The sequence below is a fragment of the Salmo salar genome, chromosome 05 (genome assembly GCF_965601325.2).
Source record: "Salmo salar chromosome 05, fSalSal1, whole genome shotgun sequence".
NCBI lineage: Eukaryota > Metazoa > Chordata > Actinopteri > Salmoniformes > Salmonidae > Salmo > Salmo salar.
In genome coordinates, this window is record NC_138295.1 from 31,281,092 (window position 1) to 31,304,978 (window position 23,887).

At 42.5% G+C, this 23,887-nt stretch overlaps 1 protein-coding gene across 1 annotated transcript in view; it reads right to left on the bottom strand.

Annotated features, from left to right (window-relative positions):
• The window catches only part of LOC106604621 (ankyrin repeat domain-containing protein 50), a 41,277-nt gene extending 18,139 nt beyond the window's left edge, over positions 1-23,138 (bottom strand). Inside the window, exons 1-3 of the mRNA XM_014199439.3 lie at positions 22,890-23,138; positions 20,878-21,938; positions 470-705 (exon numbers count right to left, since the gene is read on the bottom strand). Coding sequence (XP_014054914.3) covers positions 470-705; positions 20,878-21,380 — 739 coding nt within the window. The 5' untranslated portion in view covers positions 21,381-21,938; positions 22,890-23,138. The remainder of the gene's footprint in view (positions 1-469; positions 706-20,877; positions 21,939-22,889) is intronic.
• Between the last annotated feature and the right edge of the window lie 749 nt (positions 23,139-23,887).

A 23,887-nucleotide genomic window follows, 5' to 3' on the forward strand; every position in this document is an offset into this window, starting at 1 on the left:
TTTATCACGACACGGAATAGAATAATCTGTACGCCAGAAGAAAATGGCATAACCTGCTCAGTAAGAGTTTAAATATAACTGAAAAGGCTTTTACTGATTGCCTTACAGAAAACCCAAAGGAAATCCATATATCTCGAGAAACATACGCTTAATGTATGCAAACAAAGTTTTATTCTTCAAGGAGCCACAAGTGGCAGACTAGTGTCAATACAAGATGCCACATTCCCATTAATTGTTTGTTTGTGTGGCAAAGTGTGTTGTCTAAAGGGAACTAAAATGTGTTCTGCGATACATTTTTCCATTCGGTGAAAAACTACTCATTACGTGCATATACTAAACAACATATACCAAATGCTGTACATAAGCCTCACCATATGGATCCCAAAAGAAATGAAAAACAAAGTCTTTCAAAACCTGATAAGAACCCTATCACCCAACCCGAAAGGTACCCAAACAGATTTACTCAGACCTGTGAACAGTTTGGTGATGGCCTTGTTCTGTCGGCGTGCTGAGCAGATGAGGAGGAGCCAGGGTGGGAAGAAGTCATGGTGGCTGGCCAGAAGCTCAGCGATGGTTCTGGGGGTGCCTGAACCCGAAGACCTCTGTTCCCCCTCACCCAGCTGACAGCCTTCGTCAATAGAGTCTACCAGGAGGAAGAGGGCCTGCTGAGGCGGCTTGGAGCTCAAGAGTGGGAGGAGAACACACCTGTAGGGCAAAATAGAAGAGGAAAGATTTAGAAATCTCTCTGTGCACCTAACGCTTCCCACAGCAAGCTGATACTGTTGAGGAGAGGTGAGGATGAAAGTCCACCTACAACAGAAATGGATTTAATGTCAGTCTGTATCAAACATTTGATTGTATCTTAGAAACTTTCTCTCCATCCACAGTTTAGCTTTCAGGCCCTTGACAGGCCTTCACAGTGCAAATGCAATCTAAAAAACTGAAACCTCTTTAGGGAATTGAAATCTGCAGTACACATAACACTGTATATAGACTGTATAACACTGTTTATAGACTGTATAACACTGCATATAGACTGTATAACACTGCATATAGACTGTATAACACTGCATATAGACTGTATAACACTGCATATAGACTATATAACACTGCATATAGACTGTATAACACTGCAATAAACTCAATCCTCTAGATTAGTTTATTAGCTGCCTGCTGAGAGAAAATGTGAGAGAAAATAACAGAATTCCAATTGAAAACAGACCGAGCAGGTCCACATGAATCAAATGAAGACAAGCCATGGTTACATGGCCGACAACTGTCTGAAATAGTAAGGTAAATTATCTGAGTCGTTAAAAAACCCTGTCAGTGTTTGAGCCTACACACACCCATTAAAACAGCCTGGATGCTCTGTGAATAATGTACAGCATTAAACAACCAACACTCAGCTATACTCACAAACCCAAAGGGTTTAAATGCTACATTGACATAACATAAGCGTGCAAGCCAAAGGGAAAAGTGGAGATCCCATTTGCTGGAATGATAATGCGTAGTATGACTGCGTGCATAAATGCCATGATGCCAGCCCTGTATTTGTTCCCGTTATTTTCCAACCACATGTTTGTGCTGGCAAGACTTTAGTGCCTGTGTACAGAGCTGCTACCCCAACCTGATTCCTGTGTTGAAACTGTTATTTTGCTGTTGTAAATTCCCACCACCGCTAAAACAGCCCTTAGTTATGCATGCCCTCGCTGATCCCCAAATTAGAGCATTTTAAATGTTACTTTAAGTCAGACTGCAATTCCAACGGCTCAGCAAACACTTTTTCAGCCAAACCTGCCCTCCAATCCTCTATTTTCCAGCAGCTCATTTTCTCAAGTGCAAGAAAGGGAGGGTAATGCGCAGTCATCAACCTGCAAGCTCCATCATTACATCGCACCATCTCAGAGAAAAATGGCTGATCGCTCTTTCTGACGACTGCAGCCCCACATCGAATCTGCAGTACAGGCAGGGAAACCAGCCAAGAGGAATGTCTATCTGCAGAGTTTGTGTGCTCCAAACTACTGCAGAGACAAACAAATTCACAGTGACAGCAATGCAGGCCTTGTTACGAGACAAAGAGCCATTCTTTCCCTAAAAATCAACTGCTTTCAGAACTGTTGACAACTGAATTTCCTGCAGGAAGGGGACAGGGGCTTGAAATGAACACAACAATGGGATGGGTGCCAGACTAACTTCCTAAGTACCTCAGCCAATGATGAGTGTATTTGTGACGCATCCTGTCCCTCAGACCTTAACACCAACTATTTGGGGCTTTTGTATTCCATCCTCAAAATATGCCAATAGCTGAGGCCCATTATCATTTTGAGAAAGAAAGAGAACGTGAAACGTGCCTAATGCACCCGCCATCTGTTATGCTGCGGTCCCCATCTTCCACGGCCCGGCCACACTGTGCAAAGTGGGTTTCACTATGATGTTTAGTGAAGATGTCTGGGCCTACAGGCAGCACTGGGCACCGTGCCCGTGTTTTACAAATTTACTGAGTCGATTTTATGGAGTGGGCGCTGAGCCTGAAATTTCCCCCGTCATGCAATGGCGCAGGGACACTGGCTCAAGTCCAATATACATGTCCGGCCATGACACCATTCTATTAATGGAGTAGAGCTGCAGGTGAGTCAATAACTCACTGCAGAGATCCCATTGAAAAGCAATAGCTACTAGCATTCCACAGTGGAAACCGAACGAGACTCTTCATTATGAGAATCAATTTGAATGGAGCACCTGGATTTCTTCCTTTCGAGAGTCCATTTAGCCTGCTCAGCTTCTTTGCGGAGTCAGGAGAGCTTAGCAGAAAAAGACTGCATGACAACAGTTGACTCATGCCCCATCAGGGGGGTAGACAGAGAAAATGCAACCAGCCCCCGATTTGGAAAAAGCATATTATTAATTTATACCTTAAAGTGGAACTGACAGCATTTTAACTACTTTGTAGATATGAAACAAGCAGACAATCATATCAGCCCAAAATATACAATTCCCAGTTTATGCTACAAAACCAACTTCATGAGGTTTTAAAATGAGGTTCTATTTGACTCAGCATTCCATGGCATAGAGCTAGGCATTGTTTGCAGAATAGATGGATGCAGTACAATGCATGACGCATAATTCACCAATACATTTTTTGGTAGTTCAACAAATATTGCTATGAGGTTGTAAATCACAGCTGCCTGGTACATTGTATGCTGCCTCCATTCGGGATTCAGTTTCAATGACTCAATATTTTGGAAAGAAAACAAACTAACGTCAATACAATTCAACTAGCAAGGGCAATGATCACAAGTCAGTCATAAACTACCCTATTAGCCACGCTATCTACTGATGTAACTATTTATTTAGCGAGCTGAAAACACAGCGCCTAACTTCAGCTAGTTACTGTTAGCTGCTGGGGAATGTCATGTCGTTGGACGAGTGGCTGAGTGGCTGAATTTTTATCCCCATATAGTTTTTCTGTGGCTACAGCTAGGGATGCAGGTTGGTTAGCTAGCAAGAAATGTGAACTAATTAATAGGACTGTAAAGTTCCCAAATGTAAGAGGACTCCCGTGGTGTTTACATATTTGCAGAAATCCATTCAGCTGTGTTTTGTGGCTTTTGGCTGAATGCATTCTAATGATCTAAAGTTGCACATATACATATATATATATATATATATATATATATATACATATATACACATATATACATATATACATACATATATATATACATATATACACATACATATATATACATATATACACATACATATATATACATATATACACATACATATATACACATACATATACATACATATATACATACATATATATACATATATACATACATATATATACATATATACATACATATATATACATATATATATATATATATACATATATATATATATATATATATATATATATATATATATATATATATATATATATATAAACACACAGTGCTGCTTGAAAGTATATGAACCCCTTGTGCAATTACATTAAACATTTTTACAATGAAATCTTAATTGAATCATTTTTGATCTGACATAAGAGGTTTATATTTACCAACACCATACGTTGGTGTAGAGCAGGGTTTCCCAAACTTAATCCTCAGGACCCCAAGTGGTGCACGTTTTGGTTTTTGCGCTAACACTACACCGCTGATTCAAATAATCAAAGCTTGATGATTAGTTAATTATTTGAATCAGCTGTGTAGTTCTAGGTCAAAAACAAAAACGTGCACCCCTTGGGGTCCCGAGGACCAAGTTTGGGAAACTCTGGTAGAGAGGAAATCATGCATGTAGTAGAAAAACTCAATTACAAAATCATTAGTGTAGGTGCAAAAATAAGTGAACCCCAAGTTGCATTGGTTAAATCAAGTAGGTAAGTAGAATCAGGTGAGTAAATAATTGGGAACCAAATGAACCAATCAAAGGAGAGATCGTTAGGAAAGAGTTTGGGCGGGACTCTGATAAATATAGATAAGAAACCTGGTCAGAAACCCATCCAGGTGAATGCAAAGCACACCATGCCGAGACGAAAGGAGATCTCAGAGGAGATCAGGATGAGAGTAGTGAGATCTCATCAGTCTGGGGAAAGCTATAAAATCATCTCAAAAAGATTTGAGCTCCATCAGTCAACTTTTTACAAATGGAAAATGGAGAGGAGAGCATTTACAATGACAGCAACTCGGCCTAGAAGTGGACACTCTTCCAAAATATCCCCAAGAGCCTCAAGAACAATAGTAAATCAGGTAAAAGCCAACCCAAACATAACATCTAGAGATTTGCAGACCTCCCTTGCTGCATCTCCGGTAACTGTGCTTCAACAATAAGAACACTGAATCGAAATGCCATCCATGGGAGGGTTTGCTAGGAAAAAGCCTCTGCTGTCAAAAAAGAACCAAACTGCCCATTTTAACTTTACCAGAGACTACCTGGAGAAACCTGAAGGTTACTGGAAGTCTATTATCTGGACCAATGAGTCCAAAATTAACCTTTTTGGTCACAATCAACATCGCTATGTTTGGCGAAAACCCAATACTGCCTACCACCAAAATAACCTTACCCCAACAGTCAAGCATGGCGGTGGGAATGTCAAGATCTGGGGCTGCTTTCCTCCTCTGGACCTGGATGACTCCACATCATTAAGGGAACCATGAATTCTGAGGTATTACCAGGAGATTCTGGAACAGGACGTCAGGCCATCAGTCAAGGAGCTAAAGCTGGGGTGAAAATAAGATTTTCCAACAAGACAACGACCCAAAGCTGTCAAGCAAATCTACCAAAGAACGTCTCCGGAGAAAGAAGTTTTGGATTGGCCAAGTCAAAGTACTGACCTAAATCCAATTGAGATGCTGTGGCAGGACCTGAAGCGGGCAGTTCATGCGAGACACCCCTCACAGCTCAATTGGCTGAGTTCTATAAGGAGGAGTGGGCAAAAATCCCTCAAAACATTTGTCAGAGACCGAATACTGGCTATAGGAGACATTTACTCTAAATTATCGCTGCTAATGGAGGTGCCACAAGCTATTGACTGAAGGGGTTCACATTTTTTGGACATATCAAATCTGAGTTTCTGTTAAATAAACCTATTTTGTTAAATAAACAATGAAAATGTATTAAAAAAAAAATGTGTTTCTGTCATTTCCTTGGAATGTATTACGAATTGGGGTTTGGATAAGGATTTAATGTTTATTTTAATATTTTATTGCAAAATAATGACCAGCCCTGTAGGATTCACATACTTTTAAGCAGCACTATATAAATACACACACACAGTGCATTCAGAAAGAATTCAGACCACTTTACTTTTTCCACATTTTATTACATTACAGCCTTATTCTAAAATGTATTAAATAGTTTTTTTCCCCTCATCAATCTGTATACTACCCCATTATGACAAAGCAAAAACTGTGTTTTTGAAATGTTTCAAATGTATTAAAAATGGAAATATCACATTTTTCCTAATTATTCAGACCCTTTCCTCAGTACTTTGTTGAAGCACCTTTGGCAGCGATTACAGCCTCGAGTCTTCTTGGGTATGAAGTTACAAGTTTGGCACACCTGTATTTGGGGAGTTTGTCAAATTTTTCTCTGCAGATCCTCTCAAGCTCTGTCAGGTTGGATGGGGAGGGGAGTGTTGCTGCAAAGCTATTTTCAGGTCTCTCCTGAGATGTTCGATCGTGTTCAAGTCCGGGCTCTGGCTGGGCCACACAAGGACTTGTCCCGAAGCCACTCCTGCGTTGTCTTGGCTGTGTGCTTAGGGTCGATGTTGGAAGGTGAATTTATGCCCCAGTCTGAGTTCCTGAGTGCTAGGGAGCTGGTTTTCATCAAGGATCTCTCTGTACTTTGCTCTGTTCATCTTTCCCTCGATCCTGACTGGACAGTGTGGGCAGCCTAGCGGGTGAGAACATTGGGCCAGTAACAGAAAGGACTCTGGTTTGAATCCCTGAGCCGACTAGGTGAAAAATCTGCCGATGTGCCTTGTGCAAGGCACTACGGACAATTCCTTCAACCTCATGTAAGTTTCTCTGGATAAAAGCGTCTGCTAAGTGACTAAAATGAAGAAAGAAATATGTAAATGTAGTCTCCCAGATCCTTCCACTGAAGACATCCCCACAGCATGATGCTGCCAACACCATGCTTCACTGTAGGGATGGTGCCAGGGTTCCTCCAGATGTTACGCAGTAGTGTAAAGCACCTAAGTAAAAATATTTTAAAGTAGAACTGAAGTAGTTTTGGGGGGTATTTTTACTTTACTATTTATATTTTTGACAACTTGTACTCTTACTTCACTACATTCCTAAAGAAAATGATGTACTTTTTACTCCATACATTTTCCCTGACACCCAAAAGTACTCATTACATGTTGAATGCATAGCAGGACAGGAAAATCATCCAATTCATGCACTTATCAAGAGAACACACTGTCATCCCTACTGCCTCTGATCTGGCAGACTCACTAAACACAAATACATCTTTTGTAAATGATGTCTGAGTGTTGGAGTGTTCCCCTGGCTATCCAGACATTTTTAAAACAAGAAAATGTCTGCTTTGCTTAATATAAGGAATTTGAAATGAATTTGAAATGATTTATACTTTTACTTTTGATACTTTAGTATATTTACAACCCAATACTTTTAGACTTTTACTCAAGTAGTATTTTACTGGGTGACTTTCACTTTTACTTGAGTAACTTTCTATTAAGTTATCTATACTTTTATTCAAGTATGACAATTGGGTACTTTTCCCACCACTTACGTTATGCTTGGCATTCAGACCAAATAATCTTGTTTCTCATGGTCTGAGAGTCTTTAGGGGCCTTTTGGCAAACTCCAAGCAAGCTGTCATGTGCCTTTTACTGAGGAGTGGCTTCCGTCTGGCCACTCTACCACGAAGGCCTGATTGGTGGAGTGCTGCAGAGATGGTTGTCCTTCTGCAAGGTTCTCCCATCTCCACAGAAGAACTCTGGAGCTCTTTCAGCGTGACCATTGGGTTCTTGGTGACCTCCCTGACCAAGGCCCTTCTCCCCCAATTGCTCAGTTTGGCAGGGTGGTCAGCTCTAGGAAGAGTCTTCATGGTTCCACTATTCTTCCATTTAAAAATGGAGGCCACTGTGTTCTTGCGGACCTTCAATGCTGCGGAATTTTTGCTACCCTTCCCCAGATCTGTGCATCGACACAATCCTGTCTCGGAGCTCTACGGACAATTCCTTCAACCTCATGGCTTGGGTGTTGCTCTGACATGCACTGTCAACTGTCAGGTATGACCATATCATGTCCAATCAATTGAATTTACCACAGGTGGATTCCATTCCAGTTGTAGAAACATCTCAAGGATGATCAATGGAAACAGGATGCACCTGAGCTCAATTTCGAATCTCATAGCAAACGGTCTGAATACTTATGTAAATAAGGTATTTCTTCTTTTTTTTTACTATACAATTGAAAAAATGTCTTTCGCTTTGTCATTATGGGGTAGTGTGTGTAGATTGATGAGAAATGTTTTATTTAATCAATTTTGATTAAATAAAACATTTCTCATATATAGTCTTATTCGTGCCCATCTCTGTGAACTAACCCATTGCCGTGGCCGCAGGGATGGCACAGTGCAAGAAGATAGGGCGTGTGTCTAAGATGCACAATGCACGTCTCTCTCCAGACTGCGCTCTCTCCCGCCAATTTGTGCACATTCATTGTTTCATAACTTCATTGTGTGAATTGTTTGCATTTGATTGTTAGTGTCCATCAATTCCCCATTACATACACTATATATACAAAAGTATGTGGACACCCCTTCAAATTAGTGCATTCAACTATTTCAGCCACACCCGTTGCTGACAGATGTATAAAATCGAGCAAACAGCCATGCAATCTCCATAGACAAACATTGGCAGTAGAATGGCCCGTACTGAAGAGCTCAGTGACTTCCAATGTGACACCGTCATAAGACGCCACCTTTCCAACAAGTTAGTTTGTCAAATTTGTGCCCTGCTAGAGCTTCCCCGGTCAACTGTAAGTGCTATTATTGTGAAGTGGAAACGTCTAGGAGCAACAACGAGTCAGGCGCGAAGTGGTAGGCCACACAAGCTCACAGAACGGGACTGCCGAGTACTGAAGCGCGTAAAAATTGTCTGTCCTCGGTTGCAACACTAACTACTGAGTTCCAAACTGCCTCTGGAAACAACATCAGCACAAGAACTGTTCGTCGGGAGCTTAATGAAATGGGTTTCCATGACCGAGCAGCGCACACAAGCCTAAGATCACCATGGGCAATGCCAAGCATGGGCGCGAGTGATGTAAAGCCATTTGACTCTGGAGCAGTGGAAACCTGTTCTCTGGAGTGATGAATCACACTTCACCATCTGGCAGTCCGGCGGACGAAACTGGGTTTGGCGGATGTAAAGTTTGGTGTAGGAGGAATAATGGCCTGGGGCTGTTTTCATGGTTCGGGCCCCTTAATTCCAGTGAAAGGAAATCTTAAAGCTACAGCATACAATGACATTCTAGACAATTCTGTGCTTCCAACTTTTGGGGAAGGCCCTTTCCTGTTTCAGCATGACAATGCCCTGTGCACAACATTTTATTTATTTTTATTTCACCTTTATTTAACCAGGTAGGCAAGTTGAGAACAAGTTCTCATTTACAATTGCGACCTGGCCAAGATAAATGAGGTCCATACAGAAATGGTTTGTCGAGATTGGTGTGGAAGAAATTGACTGGCCTGCATGACTGGCCTGCACAGAGCCCTGATCTCAACCCCATCGAACACTTTTGGGATGAATTGGAACGCCGACTGCAAGCCAGGCCTAATCGCCCAACATCAGTGCCCGACATCAAGTCCCTGCAGCAATGTTCCAACATCTAGTGGAAAGCCTTCCCAGAAGAGTGGAGGCTATTATAGCAGCAAAGGGTGACCAACTCCATATTAATGTGCGCCTGTCGATGTTGAGTAAGGACACACACCTGATTATGCATAGAAGTAGGTTCATAGGCTACCTGGCCTGCACGCAAATGTAGGAATATAAATGTGCCCATTTTGCAATGTAATAGTATTTCTGATTTGGCATAACGCACCACCACTAATGAGCTGTGGAGCTTCTCAAAGTAATGTTTTCTTCACCTCAAACTGCAAGCAAACAAAGTCTGTTTTAACATCCATTGAGATTCACAATAGTTCCTCAATGTATTTGAAAATCTTGAAAATATAAAATCTTTCCACTCAGCGTGAAAGGAAAAATGTCATGCTCTGATCCAGTGGGAACAACATGAAATAGGCCTACCTGATTACTTCTTATCCCTTGCGTAAATTAGCCTACAGCTGTGTTTGTCCTGAGCTCATTGGAGCGGGAAACTCTTGAGGGCCCAAAATATTTTATACTATGTTGCAAGTTTGCTAGCGCAAGCGTCGGGCCAGACCCAAGTTAATAGTTGATACGTTTCAAGTTAGTTGCAGACAGGCCATGCATAGGCAATGTGATTTATGGGATATTCATTTTTATCCGAATATTTTCTATCTGCAGGCTGCAATGTTTTTATTTGTGGCTTTATAGGGTATTTCTACATAGTTGGCAATGGCAATAGAAGTTACTATTTAGGTTTACCATTTTCATTTAGATTTGGATATCATTTTTATTAACCACATGACAATGATTTTGAGATACGAAGACGTTATTATGAATGAAATTAAACTGTTCACCCAATGTGGTCTGGATCTGCTATTTTTTTTTATACTTTAGAACCAGAACCCCCATCAGAAGCTAGCCAGCTAACTAGCTACTAGCTAGTAGTCAGTTAGCCACTGCTAGCGGTCATCACCGTTAACGCGGACATCAGCTGCCTCAGCACGGTCAATTCCTGCCGGTCTGCACAGCGCGATATCAACCCAGAGCATATTGGACTGCTTTTTCTCTAACACATCTCCGGATTCCTACCGCAAGCTCTGAACCTTTACTCTGGATCATCGCAGCTAGCTAGCTGCTATCCGAATTGCTACTCCTGGCTAATGTCTCTGTCCCGAAGTAAGCACCAGTTAGCCTGGAGCTAGGCTCGAGCTAGGCCCATCTCTCGGCTAGCCGAAGAGATCCATCAGACAATTCCTGGATTTCAATACTTCTTTTGGCAATTGGCCTGGACCCTTTCTGCCGACACGGAGACCCGCCAATCCATCACAGCTGGTCTGCCGACTTTCAACAGGGGTTTCAACAGGCTCTTCCATTGCGACGTCCCCCTGAGGACCATCTGCTAGCCTGCTAGCCCCGGCCTGCAAGCTGTCTGAATCGCCATGTCTTCAGCTCGCCTAGCTACTCACTGGACCCTTTGATCACTCGGCTACACATGCCTCTCCCTAATGTCAATATGCCTTGTCTATTGCTGTTTTTTGGTTAGTTATTTTTGTCTTATTTCACTGTAGATCCTCCAGCCCTGCTCAATATGCCTTAGCTAGCCCTTTTGTTCCACCCCCCACACATGCGGTGACCTCACCTGGCTTAAATAGCGCCTCTAGAGACAAAACCTCTCTAATCGTCACTCAATGCCTAGGTTTACCTCCACTGTACTCACATCCTACCATACCCTTCTCTGTACATCATGCCTTGAATCTATTCTTCCTCGCCCAGAAATCTGCTCTTTTTACTCTCTGTTCCGAACGCACTAGACGACCAGTTCTTATAGCCTTTAGCCATATTCTTATCCTTCTCCTCATCTGTTTCTCTGGTGATATAGAGGATAACCCAGGCCCTGCAGCCCTCAGCATCACTCCCATTCCCCAGGTGCTCTCATTTGTTGACTTCTGTAACTGTAAAATCCTTGGTTTCATGCATGTTAACATAAGAAGCCTCCTAACTAATTTTGTTTTATTCACTGCTTTAGCACACTCCGCCAACGCGGGAGTCCAAGCCGTGTCTGAATCCTGGCTTAGGAAGGCCATCAAAAATCCTGACATTTCCATTCCTAACTATAACATTTTCAGACAAGATAGAACTGCCAAAGGGGGCGGAGTTGCAATCTACTGCAGAGATAGCCTGCAGAGTTCTGTCATACTTTCCAGGTCTGTGCCCAAACAATTCGAGCTTCTACTTTTAAAAATCCACCTTTCCAGAAACAAGTCTCTCACCGCTGCCGCTTGTTATAGACCCCCTTCAGCCCCCAGCTGTGCCCTGGACACCATATGTGAATTGATCGCCCCCCATCTATCTTCCGAGTTCGTACTGTTAGGTGACCTAAACCCCGGCCGTCCTACAATCTAAGCGAAATGCCCTCAATCTCACACAAACTATCAAGGAACCTTCCAGGTACAACCCTAAATCCGTAACCATATCATCCCGACCAACGTGCCCTCTAAATACACTTCTGCTGTCTTCAACCAGGATCTCAGCGATCACTGCCTCATTGCCTGCGTCCGTAATGGGTCCGCGGTCAAACGACCACCCCTCATCACTGTCAAACGCTCCCTAAAACATTGCAGCGAGCAGGCCTTTCTAATAGACCTGGCCCAGGTATCCTGGAAGGATATTGACCTCATCCCGTCAGTAGAGGATGCCTGGTTGCTCTTCAAAAGTGCTTTCCTCGCCATCTTAAATAAGCATGCCCCATTCAAAATAGATAGAACTAAGAACAGATATAGCCCTTGAGTTACCCCAGACTTGACTGCCCTTCACCAGCACAAAATCATCCTGTGACGTTCTGCATTAGCATCGAATAGCCCCCGTGATATGCAACTTTTCAGGGAAGTCAGGAACCAATACACTCAGTCAGCTTTTTCAAACAGAAATTTGCTTCCTGTAGCACTAATTTCAAAAGGTTTTTGGACACAGTAAAGTCCATGGAGAATAAGAGCACCTCCTCCCAGCTGCCCACTGCACTGAAGATAGGAAACACTGTCACCATCGATAAATCTACGATAATCGATCATTTCAATAAGCATTTTTCTACGGCTGGCCATGCTTTCCACCTGGCTACCCCTACTCCGGCCAACATCTCAGCAACCCCTGCAGCAACTTGCCCAAGCCCCCCCGCCCTTCTCTTTCACCCAAATCCAGATAGCTGATGTTCTGAAAGAGCTGCAAAATCTGGATCCCTACAAATCAGCTGGACTAGACAATCTGGACCCTCTCTTTCTAAAATGATCAGCCGAAATTGTTACATCCCCTATTACTAGCCTGTTCAACCTCTCTTTCGTATCGTCTGAGATACCCAAAGATTGGAAAGCTGCCGCGATCATCCCCCTCTTCAAAGGGGGAGACACTCTAGACCCAAACCGTTACAGACCTATATCCATCCCGCCCTGCCTTTCTAAAATCTTCGAAAGCCAAGTTAACAAATAGTCTGGACCTCTGGAAGTTTCTATGGGGGTGTCACAGGGTTCAATTCTCAGGCCAACTCTTTTCTCTGTATATATCAATGATGTCGCTCTTGCTGCTGGTGATTCTCTGATCCACCTCTACGCAGACGATACCTTCTTTGGACACTGTGCTAACAAACCTCTAGACGAGCTTCAATGCCATACACCACTCCTTCCGTGGCCTCCAACTGCTTTTAAATGCTAGTAAAACTAAGTGCATGCTCTTCAACCGATCGCTGCCCGCACCCTCCCGCCCGACTAGCATCACTACTCTGGACGGTTCTGACATAGAATATGTGGACAACTACAAATACCTAGGTGTCTGGTTAGACTGTAAACTCTCCTTCCAGACTCACATTAAGCATCTCCAATCCAAAATGAAATCTAGAATTGGCTTCCTATTTCGCAACAAAGCCTACTTCACTCATGCTGCCAAACATACCCTTGTAAAACTGACTACCCTACCGATCCTTGACTTTGGCGATGTAATTTACAAAATAGCCCCCAACACTCTACTCAGCAAACTGGATGTAGTCTATCACAGTGCCATCCATTTTGTCACCAAAGCCCCATATACTACCCACCACTGCGATCTGTATGCTCTCATTGGCTGGCCCTCACTACATATTCGTCGCCAAACCCACTAGCTCCAGGTCATCTATAAGTCCTTGCTAGGTAAATCCCCGCCTGATCTCAGCTCACTGGTAACCATAGCAACACCCACCCGTAGCATGCACTCCAGCAGGTATATTTCACTGGTCATCCCCAAAGCCAACACTTATTTTGGCTGCTTTTCCTTCCAGTTCTCTGCTGCCAATGACTGGAACTAATTGCAAAAATCACTGAAGCTGGAGTCTTATATCTCCCTCTCTAACTTTAAGCATCAGCTGTCAGAGCAGCTTACCGATGACTGTACCTGTACACAGCCAATCTGTAAATAGCACACCCAACTACCTCATCCCCATATTATTACTTACCCTCCTGCTTTTTTGCACGCCAGTATCTCTACTTGCACATCATCATCTGCACATCTATCGCTCCAGTGTTAATGCTAAATTGTAATTATTTCGCCTCTATGACCTATTTATTGCCTACCTCCTTACTCTTCAACATTTGCACACACTGTACATCGATGTTTCTATTATTTTTGACTGTACATTTGTTTATGTGTTGTGGTTTTTGTCGCACTGCTTTGCTTTCTCTTGGCCAGGTCGCAGTTGTAAATGAGAACCTGTTCTCAACTAGCCTACCTGGTTAAATAACGGTGAAATATATATGTTTAAATAACATAGTTTTGATGTCTTCACTGTTATTTTACAATGTAGAAAATAGTAAAAATAAAGAATAACGCTTGAGTGAGTAGGTGTGTCCAAACTTTTGACTGGTACTGTACATGTTTCCTCAACTTGTCATTGGTCAAAGACGACAAAACAAAATCAACAAGAATCTATTAGGCAAATACTTAAATGCAGAAAAGAATGTCTGTGGTAAACAGGCTTGGGAGATCTTATATGTTTTCTTCTATGAGATAATATCAGTCAGTTACCACAAGCTTTATGAATGATGCTCGTTTTGATTACATAAATGCTTCAAAATTCACAAAAAGTGACGTTAGCTAATGAAGATGATCTCATAGAACAACACGTATAAGATCCCCTAAGCCTGTGTTTACCGTAGACCTTAGTTTCTACATTTACCCCCCCCCCCCCCCCCCCCCAAAAAAAAACATTATTTCCCCCATAGGCTTTGGCCAACAAGCCATGTCGGAGTTAGCCTCCGTTAGTGCCTACAAAAGACACCATTACTATTGCTCTCTTGGAGACTTCAGCTGAACGCTTCATAAAATAAATGAAGGACTTTTCACACTGTATGTATACAGAGGTGAATTGGTAACTATGCTGGAATTAACAATACTAGCATTTAGTCGAAGAGGAGTAAAGAAAGTACAGAAAAGCATTTATAGTATAAAGCAATGGGTATCTCAGAAGTCCAAACATTTCTAAAGCTCAAACAACTGCATCTCCACAACCCACAAGTCTCTGCAAGTAGAAAACCATTTCTGACATTTTCTGATAAACTGCACAGTTTATCAAGATCTTTTTTGGCATAAAGCTATTCTACCCACAATTCATATCTCCATGGGATTCCCCCCTCCTCCCTGCAGTAGCAAGGAGTAATGGATTGGTTGACTGGATTTACTGAATGTGGGCTTTTAAACAAAGCGTTTTTCTCAAGAAGGAAGACTAAATGTATGTATAAATGGCTACTACAACTTAGCAGTAACTTGACTCAAGGTGAAAACAGGCAAATTAGTTGGCTACAATTTAGCAGTAACTTGATTCAAGGTGAAAACGGCAAATTAGTTGGCTTACAGACAGACAAAAGGGGAATCTGGTAATGAGTTAATGGATGTTGCAAAATCAATTTTCTGCAGACATCCTAGAAAAGGGAGAGGTCTAGAGCTGTCATAAACAGTGCTCTGTAGACAGTTCATTCAATACAAGGTAAAGACAGGAGTGGTTAGCCTATACAATTCAATAACCTACACAAAAACAACTTATTTTGTGCTTTGGAATTCATCTATTTCAAACAGAGCAAAAAAAACTAAACATGAGTCCAATTTGGCATAACCAGAAAATGTATTTAAATGTTGTGCTTTTAAGCTATTTAAGATAGTTGATTGATCACAAACAGGTTTATTCCCTACACTAACCCCTGAAATGATATAACTTTTTAAGTGCTAAGGTATGCATTCCCGGCCAGGCAGGCTGCCAGTGATTCAACAATGTCAGTGGAATCTGAAATTTCATCCCGCCAACTCCCAGACCAATTTTTATTTTATTTGATTAAACCTTTATTTTGACAGGGAGTCAATGCTGAGACCCAAGGTCTCTTTTCCAGATGATCCCTGTATAGCACCACAATACACATCAAAATACAATAAACACATGAAACTACACATTCATATACACATTAAACTAGACGTTATTATACACAACAACACACAAAAAGCTAAACAAAATCATAAAAAAACAGACACATTCTTCAGTAAAAAAGTTCCCTAAGATCCGTCTGAAATGCCCTAGAGGCACCAATTCCTCCAATTCTAAAGTGCATTCTACATCATTCCACACACAACGGATCTACCTAACTCCCTTGACATCAAAGGAGTCTCCAGAGTTAATCAACCCTTGAACGGGTTTGATCACTTTTCATTTTAAATCTTAACAGTGATGTTAGGTAAGTCAGAAGTTTGTGGAGTAGGCTTTTGTAAATAAAAAGAGTGTAATGATGTGATCTACGTGACTTCAAAGCGGTCCAGACAATCTTTTGGTAAAGAATATAGTGATGAGTGATAAAACTGTCTCCAGTGATAAAACGGCATCCAGGGGTTTAATAGTAGAGGCAGATTCACTTTGATAAATACTATCACCATAACCAAGAACAGGTAGAAAGGTTGACTGCACAATCTGCTTCTTGCTGACAAGAGAGAGACCAGATCTGTTTCTGTAAAAAAAAGCCCACTTTAAATCTTAGTTTCTTAACCTCCTACCCCTATGTATATACTCCTGTTAAAATTGGACTCTGGGACACGCTACACAGTACACACACAGCATGGTAAATGTCTGATGAAGCAGCCTGTGGGGACAATGAGAGGGTCTCCTGTATTTCATCCTGATGAGGACACACAAGAAGACATCATGTGCCAGACAAAGCATACGCAACTTCCTTCCCTCCCATTCACTCCAGTCAGCGCGAGACAGAAGTAGGCATATCCCACACGGCATTGCCAAATTGACATCCTCTGAATGCACAAAAAAAATCTGCCGGGGCTTTCATTTCACATCACTTAGCGACCTCCCCGTTTCCTAATGTGTGCAGCCAATAGCTCAGTTAACATTTAATATGTTCGTCATGCAAACACGCAAAGGGGATCCGATGAACGTGTTTGGGCTATTTGGTGTCATAACATCCCCTCCCATACCCACCGCCCCTGTATGCCAAGTTAAAGCGACGTGGACAGAGGGGCTGGCTCCAGAATGCTGAGTCATAGCTGCAGCCACTGAGACCGTCTCTTTGGCTGTCTGGGGCTGAGCCTGACGCGCCACAGCGGCATCCTTTAAAACGTGGCCTAATCTGCAGTGAGTCTTCCGCAGCCGTGCACCACATGAAGGGCGCGCGGCGCTTTCATCTTCGATTAGCATCCTCTTCTTTCCCCCCCGACTGCCGCTCTGCAGTCCCCAACCTTCTAGCAACAGTACAATAAGTACTGCAAAGTACAAGAAGTACTACAAAGTACTACAAAGTACAATAAGTACTACAAAGTACAAAAACAGAGTACAGGTACTGATCCAACTTTACAAGAACTGTGCCTTTATAATAATGTATTTGGATGGTAGGCAGATACATAGTTGCACCTGTTTGTGGCATGCAAATAAGCTCAGAGTTGAGATGTATTTTCAGGATACCAGCGATGTTATGGTGAATTGCACCAGATAATCATGACACAGGTTTGTGAGGTTAGGACAATCATATACCATGAACATAAGTGTCAGCAGAGTTTCAATACATCCATATCACTATCCATCATTTATGGAGTTTATGAATGTTGATGTTATTAATAACATCCGAAGCTCCAACTACAGTAGACAAAAAGCAGCATATTGCTGTCAATGTGATTTGTAAAGGCTAGCAACAACCTTGTCATCGCCTTCAGTCCTTGCATGTAAAAAGCTTTAGAGCATTAGCTTGTTATGCTAGCTGTAGGCCTATGTATTTAACAATGTTTTTATTTTGTTTTCGGGAGTCAATTCAATTAAGTGGATAATGTTGATTTGGAGCAAATATAGAACATTTGGAAAAACCTCAATCAACTTTCGAAGCAAATGGGTCATAAATGCAAGAACGCAGACAAAATTCTGCCAAGAAACTCAAACCTGGTTTTCAGATTCAAGCCAGATTCAAGCCACAAGTTCCCTTTGCTACCACGTACAGATTTGCCTGGCAGTTATTCAAACTACTGCACGCTCATTTGGAAATTAGACTTACAAACAAACCCCAAAAGCTCTCACCTAAACAAAAAAGTAATCTGCCCTCTCAGCACATTTCCCAGTGCCTTCAGCTTCTAGAGTGCCCACATGACTGAGTTAATTCCAGCTATTTATGTGCTCTTTTGTCCTGAGGAAAAAAAAGACATGTTGGGGAGAGAGAGACTGTTGTTGGATAGTTTCAAACAAGGCCTAATTTAATTCCACTGCTAGTGCTCTAGTCAAAACACGGTAGAGGCCATTAATAGAGGGGAAGCATATTGTAGTTAGATCCCCTCCCTCACAGGTTTTCATGTTGCTGTTGTTCCTATCCAAGATATCCTATTCAAGATATAGCTTACTCTGGTGACTAGAAAAGCACACAATGGTGAATGGAGAGGATGGCAGTGCATAGGATGGAGATGTCAAGCAACGACTGAACCAGGTTTAATGTATTGACACACAACCGGTGATTACGATCAACATACATGCTTGTTTGGCTTTGACGAGGACAAAGAACTTGGTTAACCTCTCTGGCATTCGCATGCTGGTAAGGTTATAAAACTGAGTGGGGGCCAAAGGCTCCACCAGTCTTGTTCAGCAACAAATCTTTACTTGGAGGCGGCAGGTAGCCTAGCGGTTAAGAGCGCTGGGCCAGCAACCAAAAGTTAGCTGGTTTGAATCCCAGAGCCGACTAGGTGAAAAAATCTGTAGACGTGCCCTTGAGCAAGACACTTAACCCTTAACCCACTTAACCCTATCCAGAGTAAGTCACTCTGGATAAGAGTGTCTGATAAATGACTAAAATGTAACAAATGAACACACTAGTTTTCCTTTATTGATCGAGAATATAGCCTAGTTATTGGAACACGTTCACCTGAGATGAGTTTTCCACCCACTGTGAAATTATGTCCCTAAAGTCAATTAGGGGAACCATCATTTTGAAAGAATAATACACTTTTTTATATTCCTCCATTACTTGCTTTGCCTATTGTACATGCCAGTCCGCAAAAATAAAGCAGAGGATCTTGGCTTGGCTACAGATCTTCCACATTCCAACGTTCTGCAACCTGACAACATCTAGTAGATTGCCAAGGGGCCGTGAGATTATTTGTGTACAACAGCATCCACGACACTTTTACACCTGAGATGGTGATAAGAAATTCTTCAGAGTTCATATTTACTCCACAAACAAAAGGCTGTGATCTTCATTGGATAACATTTCTGTCTGTTGTCTGAACCAAACCTCAAGCGGTAAAGAAATACCCTTGTTTAGGGCAGGATTAGTTGGCAATGCAGTCTGTGAGAAGCTTTCCATTCCTTTGACACCGACCAGAAATGGACCTCTGTATTTCCACTGGTTGTCCATGTCCCCATGTTAACCTGTCTTCTATCTTAAAGTTCACAGTCAAGTCCCAGGCATCAATAGTGCCTTATTACTATACTAACTGACACAGGGCTACTTCCTCAACTTCCGTTGGGAAAGGTGTAAAACCCAAGGGAAATCAATGAGTCTGTTGACCATTTAAAAATGATTTACCTCGCTGAACGTTTGACCTACTTTCCCAGTGTGTGATGTAGAGATGGTGCAATAAGCATCACCAGATGGCCAGACATGAGGCATGTGTGTTCAACACTGCATTCCATCCATGTGTGTAATAGTATAGACTGGCTAACCCATCCCATGTGTGTAATAGTATAGACTGGCTAACCCATCCCATCTGTGTAATAGTATAGACTGGCTAACCCATCCCATGTGTGTAATAGTATAGACTGGCTAACCCATCCCATCTGTGTAATAGTATAGACTGGCTGACCCATCCCATCTGTGTAATAGTGTAGACTGGCTAATCCACCCCATCTGTGTAATAGTATAGACTGGCTGACCCATCCCATCTGTGTAATAGTATAGACTGGCTGACCCATCCCATGTGTGTAATAGTATAGACTGGCTGACCCATCCCATGTGTGTAATAGTATAGACTGGCTGACCCATCCCATGTGTGTAATAGTATAGACTGGCTAACCCATCCCATGTGTGTAATAGTATAGACTGGCTGACCCATCCCATGTGTGTAATAGTATAGACTGGCTAACCCATCCCATGTGTGTAATAGTATAGACAGGCTGACCCATCCCATGTGTGTAATAGTATAGACTGGCTGACCCATCCCATGTGTGTAATAGTATAGACTGGCTGACCCATCCCATGTGTGTAATAGTATAGACTGGCTGACCCATCCCATCTGTGTAATAGTATAGACTGGCTAATCCACCCCATCTGTGTAATAGTATAGACTGGCTGACCCATCCCATCTGTGTAATAGTATAGACTGGCTAACCCATCCCATCTGTGTAATAGTATAGACTGGCTGACCCATCCCATGTGTGTAATAGTATAGACTGGCTGACCCATCCCATATGTGTAATAGTATAGACTGGCTGACCGATCCCATGTGTGTAATAGTATAGACTGGCTGACCCATCCCATCTGTGTAATAGTATAGACTGGCTGACCCATCCCATGTGTGTAATAGTATAGACTGGCTGACCCATCCCATGTGTGTAATAGTATAGACTGGCTAACACGTCTTGCAGACAAGTCGTGCAAGTAACATACACACATGGCAGTTACTTTAAAAATACAGGTTTAAACCCCTTTTAAAGCCCCAGTCTAACATGTTTTTTTTATCCTGTATGTCCAATTGTACTTGTTTCAGATATAGGGCAATCAGTCAAACACTTCAAAGCTGTATGTTCTTCCCTTTGGCCACCTGAGCTTTGGTGCCACTTAAAATAACTGACCTTTCCTTAACCAAGGGCTAGTGGGGACAGTCCCACAGCATGCCACACGAGGGGAAAACAACAACACAAACATTTCATCAATGAGTAGGGGGACAGAGGAGGGTGGGGTTAAGGAAAGTGTTTGAGCAGTGAAAAGGGGAGGGGTGGGGTAAGGCAAGGAGGGGAGAGGAGGGAAGGGGGTGGGGTAGCAGGTTTCACTTACCTCTTGAAAGCCTCAGTGGGGTTTCTCTCACACTCCCCGGGCTGCAGGGCGCTCTGCACCGCTGGCTCATGCACCTTCTCCTCGTAATCCGGCACCAGGCCGCTCCGGCAGATCTGGGCCACAAGGCCTCGGATGAAGCCGCCAAGGCAGAGTGTGTCCGAGTCGTCCGCACGGCAAAAATGGAACGCCAGACTCTGCTGCTGCAGCCCCCGATGAGCACCCTGGACTGAGGTGGGCCACAGGAGCTCTGTGCATAGGGCCGTCTTCCCACTCCCAGGCCCTCCCACCAGTAACACCCCCCAGGTGGTGGCCTTCGCAGAGCCTGCTGCAGAACTGCCGCTGGGGTTGGGTGCGCCAGTACCGGAGGCAGAGGACTGCTTGCTGGGAGTGGTGGTCACACCACTCAGGCCATTCGTTTTTTCCCGGATGCAGTGCTGGATCTTGTGGAAGACCCAGTCCCTGCAGTAAAAACGCTTCCCCTGCAGCAAACTGGTTTGGGCCATTTTGAGATACTGCTATTCCGACTATTCCTCATAGGGCTTTCCTTGCCCTCACATTTTCAACCCAGAGTGGGCCAGCTGTAAATTCGAATATCCATTTTGTTGGCTCCACATGTGCCTTTCCAAGTTGATTGCAGCTGTCCTTAGTGTTGTCATAAAGCCAAAGTGAAACTGAGGCTCCCTTCTGAGAAAACACAGAATGGTTGTGGACAAGAAAACCAGTTTTTGAGACGTCGCTTAATATATGGGGCAAAAAAGAGTCACAATTGAGGCTTATACTGTACATTTTCCACAAACTTTTTCCATGGCTTTCTCATTGGCTGGACTGAATGCTCAGTGATATTCCAGGTTTGTTGCTTTAACATGGTGTTGTGCATGACAGGGCACAGTGCTTTGAGTACATCCACTTTCAAACTCAACCACTGCTTGATTAGCCCTGAGAGTCAGTTATTTGTTTCCCTTGATACATTTCAAAGAGAAACTGGAGCAGAGATTTGTTTCCATTACATTTTCCAGAGATGCGTTGGTCTCTCCATAAACATTGAGCGCCTGGTCACTTTCCTGGAATAAACAGTTTGGTGTAAAAAAAAAAAAAATCAGATTACAGGTTCAACTTCTATCTAGCAATACAACTACACAGTTCACTCTCATTTCGAAAATGCATAGCATTGGTTTGCTGAATGGGGAGTTTGTTTATAACACTGTAACTAACAAGAGATTGCGGATGGTCCTCACACTTGGATTGTGGGCATGGTTTCGTTCAGTTTCTCTAGCCGACTCTCTGATCCTTCTTCCTTCCTATGTGGCTGTGTCGCAAATAATTCACATCCGTCCTGAACGGGGGAAAAACTCCAAAATGAGAGGACCCCCTTTCTCTTCCTACTACATCGATGTTCCCCATCCCACAATGCAATAATGACTAAAAGCAATAACCTTAAAGTGTCGGTTTCTATTCAGATCTGTAATACAGGTGGGCGCTATACTGCATAACAGTAATAGGTATGTCACTTTAAAACACATGTATTATGTCCGGTAAATGTTATTATTCACCTTTCTCCAGTTTTCTAGGCACACACTTTATCAAGTAACCATTATAGCCTGCTACGGCGCTCTCATTTTAGAAAGAAATTACAGAGGTAGTTTTTAACTCATTACTGAAACGCAACGGCAAGAAAAAACCCTACGAATAGGTAGACACAACCACTATTAGGGGTAAACTGTCATAGGTGTCGATGAAACGTGGACCAGACTGGTTAGGCTACACCGTCTTTTGTATGACAAAAAACCTCACCCATTTCAGATAGAATACAATTGAACACCTTTAGTCAATCTAAAAACATACACTATGTAAAGATAATGTCATGCCCATAAACAGCAAATAGGCCAATTAACGGAATGCTGCCCTTAATCTTGTAAAATACAATGCAACTCTTTTTTAAACTTTAAGCAAATGTGTATAACGTTTTTCAATGTTACATTTTGAAATGTCTCGTATAGCCTACGGCTTCTCACCTCTTGGTGAATCTCCCTTTTCCTTTGGTTTCTGTGTCCGTGGTAAAACCATCTGTCGTCTAACCAAATGCTATGCTTTAAAAGCAATATTTGATTTGCTTAATCGATTTCCAAGCCCCATCTTCCACTTCGTCCATCCGCGTCTTTGCATTATTCTTTATTTAAGCAGCGGCGGTTCCTGCTATCCAACACAGCACCGTAGCCAGTAAACCATTCTCTTCCTCCAAACGCTCTCCAAAATTCCATCCCTCCTTGCATACAGAGCACACACGCAGGATGGACGCAAAGTCTGATGGGAATTGGGGTTTTGGCTCCCCAAGCCGCCATTATAACGGCCTAATAATCGCACAATTTCTGCATTATAGAACAACAGTAATTAGTAAAAAGTGTTAGCGTTAAAACCAGCTGTTTTCTTTCTTTACATAGATGTATAACAACAATGCTAATATAGGTCTAATGTTATTACGACAATGTTGCATAGAGGAAAAAGTGACAGTAAAAAATGTTCCAGACAATTTATAATCACTGATGACCATTGAGGTACCGTTAATCATTCAAGGCACTATGGTGTAAAACATTGTTTTCCAACTGGTTGATCACATGGGTGTTTTCAGAACAGAATACAGGAATTATCAGGCTAACTGCCTAAGATCACTGACTATTTGATGCAAGAATGACAAGAATGGTGTTGCAGTTGTAACATGTTGTAATTAAAAACAGTGTTGCTTGTGCCTGCAGATCACACAGAATCAATTAGGGTTTTCATTTCAAAGTAAACACCTTTCCTTCTTGTAAAAGTGTTGTCTGACCCTTACCCTCTGGGGAAGGCATGCTTATAGAGCTGCCCCCAGTGGACAGACAGAGAGAGATAAGCAAATCTATATATTGAACCCAGCCTTTCTCCTGTAATCATACACACATACACACTCATCTCCCCTCTCTGTCTCCTCCTACATTTACCTCTCACTAATACAGTATGCCATGCAAGGGTCTCCACA